This window comes from Elephantulus edwardii, unplaced genomic scaffold (assembly GCF_000299155.1).
Source record: "Elephantulus edwardii isolate Elephantulus edwardi_28Jun2011 unplaced genomic scaffold, EleEdw1.0 scaffold00573, whole genome shotgun sequence".
NCBI lineage: Eukaryota > Metazoa > Chordata > Mammalia > Macroscelidea > Macroscelididae > Elephantulus > Elephantulus edwardii.
In genome coordinates this window covers 266,701-269,745 of record NW_006400323.1, presented here as the reverse complement: position 1 = coordinate 269,745, position 3,045 = coordinate 266,701, and the positions used below count along the sequence as shown (strand labels likewise).

The 3,045-nt window shown below is 41.5% G+C and overlaps 1 protein-coding gene across 1 annotated transcript in view; it reads left to right on the top strand.

Annotated features, from left to right (window-relative positions):
• Nucleotides 1–2,142: 2,142 nt before the first annotated feature.
• Nucleotides 2,143–3,045, top strand: part of LOC102844762 (zinc finger protein 135-like) — a gene marked incomplete at its 5' end in the record, with an annotated part of 5,851 nt that continues 4,948 nt past the window's right edge. The window contains one exon of the mRNA XM_006903343.1: nucleotides 2,143–2,269. Within this exon, the coding sequence (XP_006903405.1) occupies nucleotides 2,143–2,269 (127 nt within the window). The remainder of the gene's footprint in view (nucleotides 2,270–3,045) is intronic.

The following is a 3,045-nucleotide window of genomic DNA, read 5'->3' as shown; positions in this document are numbered from 1 at the left end:
AGTCCTGATGGACATGCATGTGTTTTAATCAACGAATCATCCATTTCCTTTATGTCTGTGTTCTTGCTGATGGGGAAAAAACCAACCTCCCTGCACTATGACATTCACCAGCTCCTCTGTAGAAAGGGCAGTCCTTTCTCATGCCGTTTTCAGGATTTAAACCTGATGGAACATCCAGTATGAAACAGATGGATTCTTTAGCAGGGAGAGAATGAGAAATGGTACTGACAGCTTTTCAGGGTTTTGTACAACTTCTTTTTGTGAAATTATTTGAGTGTGTTGGTGGTTGAAAACATGGTTCTTTTATTGATAGTAAAAAGTGCGAAAAATTGAGGAGAGGGGGATAGATTATGGAAGGAACGCTGATATTTAAAAAATTTCAGACCCACTTTGACAGCAGCCTGCTCTGTATTTACCATTTACGGCACAAGAGCTACACATTTTGTAAAGACCTTAATGAACTCTTCTTTTTTAAAAACTCCATCCTTTTTCAGTTTTACGTTTTTCAGGTTCTACTAGAAGGCAGAGACTTGAGGGGAATTAAACTGTTGTTGTGTTTATGTTGTATACTGTTGATTTGGGTCCTCCAGTGGGTTTTCAGAGGCAGTTAATCGCACGGGTTCATCGTAGACAGGATTAAAGCAGGTTTCTCCTTGGAGGCAAGGATTCTGGGGCTTCGTCTGACATACTTTGGGCATATTGTAAGGAGGGACAGGTCTTTAGAGAGGGACATCATGCTTGGGAGGGTGGAGGGGCAGCGCAGGAAGGGAAGACCCTCTATGAGGTGGATTGATTCAGTGACTGGGGTAATCGGGATGGGTGTGTCAGAGGCAGTGAGATTGGCACAGGATAGAGCAGAGTTTAGGGCTGTTGTACATAGGGTCGCTATGAGTCGCAAACAAGTCGATGGCACATAACAACAACAACAACAATCGCACGGGAAGAGATTGCCCATCCTTCTCCCACGGAGCCGCTGGAGCCCTTCAACCATGTACTCTCGGAATTCTCAACCATGTGCCTTTGGAATTGCAACTTCTTGCCTCTCAGCCACGAGAGCTGCCTAAATAAAGTGTACAGGACAGCAAATATGAAGATAAATAATAAACTTTAGGGTGAGGATTGAGGTCTTTGTTTTTGCCCTTAGGACAATTTACTAAAACAGCTATATTCTAAGAAACCAGAAGTAAAGGCAGGGTGAGTCTCTGCTGTTCTGGTGCATGGATTGTATTTTTCTCTACATTTGTCCTGAAGGATGAGCAGGTGATTGCAGGATCCCATTTCAAGTCTTAGGGCTCTGCTCATGCTGTCCTGCGTGTCCAGCCTCTCTTGGATCTTGGGCTTTTCTCAGTGAGCCACCTTTCTCCTTGGAGCCTGAACATCCTTCCTCTTCATTGTCTATTTCAGGTCTGAAGGAAAACTCATCCAGGGCAGGCAGATAAGGACCAAGAGAGACTATTGTACATTTCTTCAAATTGCAAGGAAGATTTCAGCCACTGTGAAAGGAGGGTGGGCCAAACATTATTCATCTGCCTCCAGAGTATCTTGTGTTCCTCTCACACTTTGAAGGCCCTTCCTGAAGGGATTTTGTGGTGTTTTAGTGAAGACCTTTGAACTGCCGAGAGCAGAGCAAGGAAATGGTGAGTCCTGGATAAAAGGGTTCTCAGCATTAAATTGCTGCTATAGGATAGGAACTTTGTTGGTTATTTTTTTTCTCAGGGGCATCATTGTTTGTTTATTTGCTTTTTTGTTTTAATATAGAATATGTCATAAATTATAGTTTTTTAGTCGTTATTTTACAAGTTCTCTCTTCTCCCTTCCCCACTCTTTTTCTGCAATGTCCCTCTTGTCCCAGTGTACATATGATGCTTAATGATATATTCCTTTGGGACACTTCTTCCCCTCATCTGATCAGATGGAGTCTTCATTATCTGTCCACTCCTTTGCCACTCACTCTTCCACACCCCTGTATCTGTCCTATTTGATAACATAGAGTAGTGAATGTAATACTTCAAGGAACAAGTCAGAGGTCTGATTCCCTGACTATCATTTGTTCGTTTTCTCATTCTTTCCATGTCATGTTTTGTTCTTTAACCATTGTGGAACATGGTACCACTCTGATCCTGAAGATGTTGTGTGTTTTAGGAGCCACTGTTCCCTGAGGACGTAGTCATCCTCTTCAGCCAGGAAGAGTGGGCTTTGCTCAGCATTGCTCAGAAGAATCTCTACATACATGTGATGATGGAAACAGTGAAAAGTCTGGGCTTCTTAGGTAAAAATAGCATTTTATATCTTTTAGCGTCCTCCCATCACACATAAAGTTTTCCCAGTATTTGAACACTGCTTTTTAATTTGCACCAAAAAAAATTGAAATTCTCTGTTCAATAACACATGGGTGAGTACTTCTCTTTTAGCAGCTACACGTGTATAATTTCTTATTTATGCAATATTCTGTGGTTGTGCTTTTTGTGACATTAAATAGATTCTTTTCGGTAACTCTTGTAAGTGTATACATCAACTTCTGAAGTCTTTTGGGTAGTGGGATTCACACTCAGTTTGGGCCAATGCACTGGTTAATTGTTCATTTGCTTAAGATCTTTCTCATTACTTGCATTACCGTGGAAGAAGTAGGAAAAGACATTTTTTATTTGTTTGTTTGAAAAGACAGCTGTTCCTTGCAGAAATTTTCCTATGGTTTTGTACAGAATCAACAGGAAGTAAACAATAAGGAAAGACCATGGTGAAGTAGACCACAAAGAGAAATCTTTTGCCAAAGGGGTTGAATTCTTCTCTGTTGTTGTGCTTAACTCAGGAGAGGGGCATTCAGTAAATACAAACTAAGAACTGTGTAAACTCTTAAGGATTGCCTTAATGCCTACGGTTGTAAACAATTAAGGATTGCCTTAGTGCTACAGGGAGAATTCCAGCTTGTGTCAACCTCCCTCTTGTTGTCGTTATGTGCCGTCAAGTTGCTTCTGACTCATAGCGACCCTATGTACAACAGCCCTAAACTCTGCTCTGTCCTGTGCCAATTGCACTGTCTCTGAC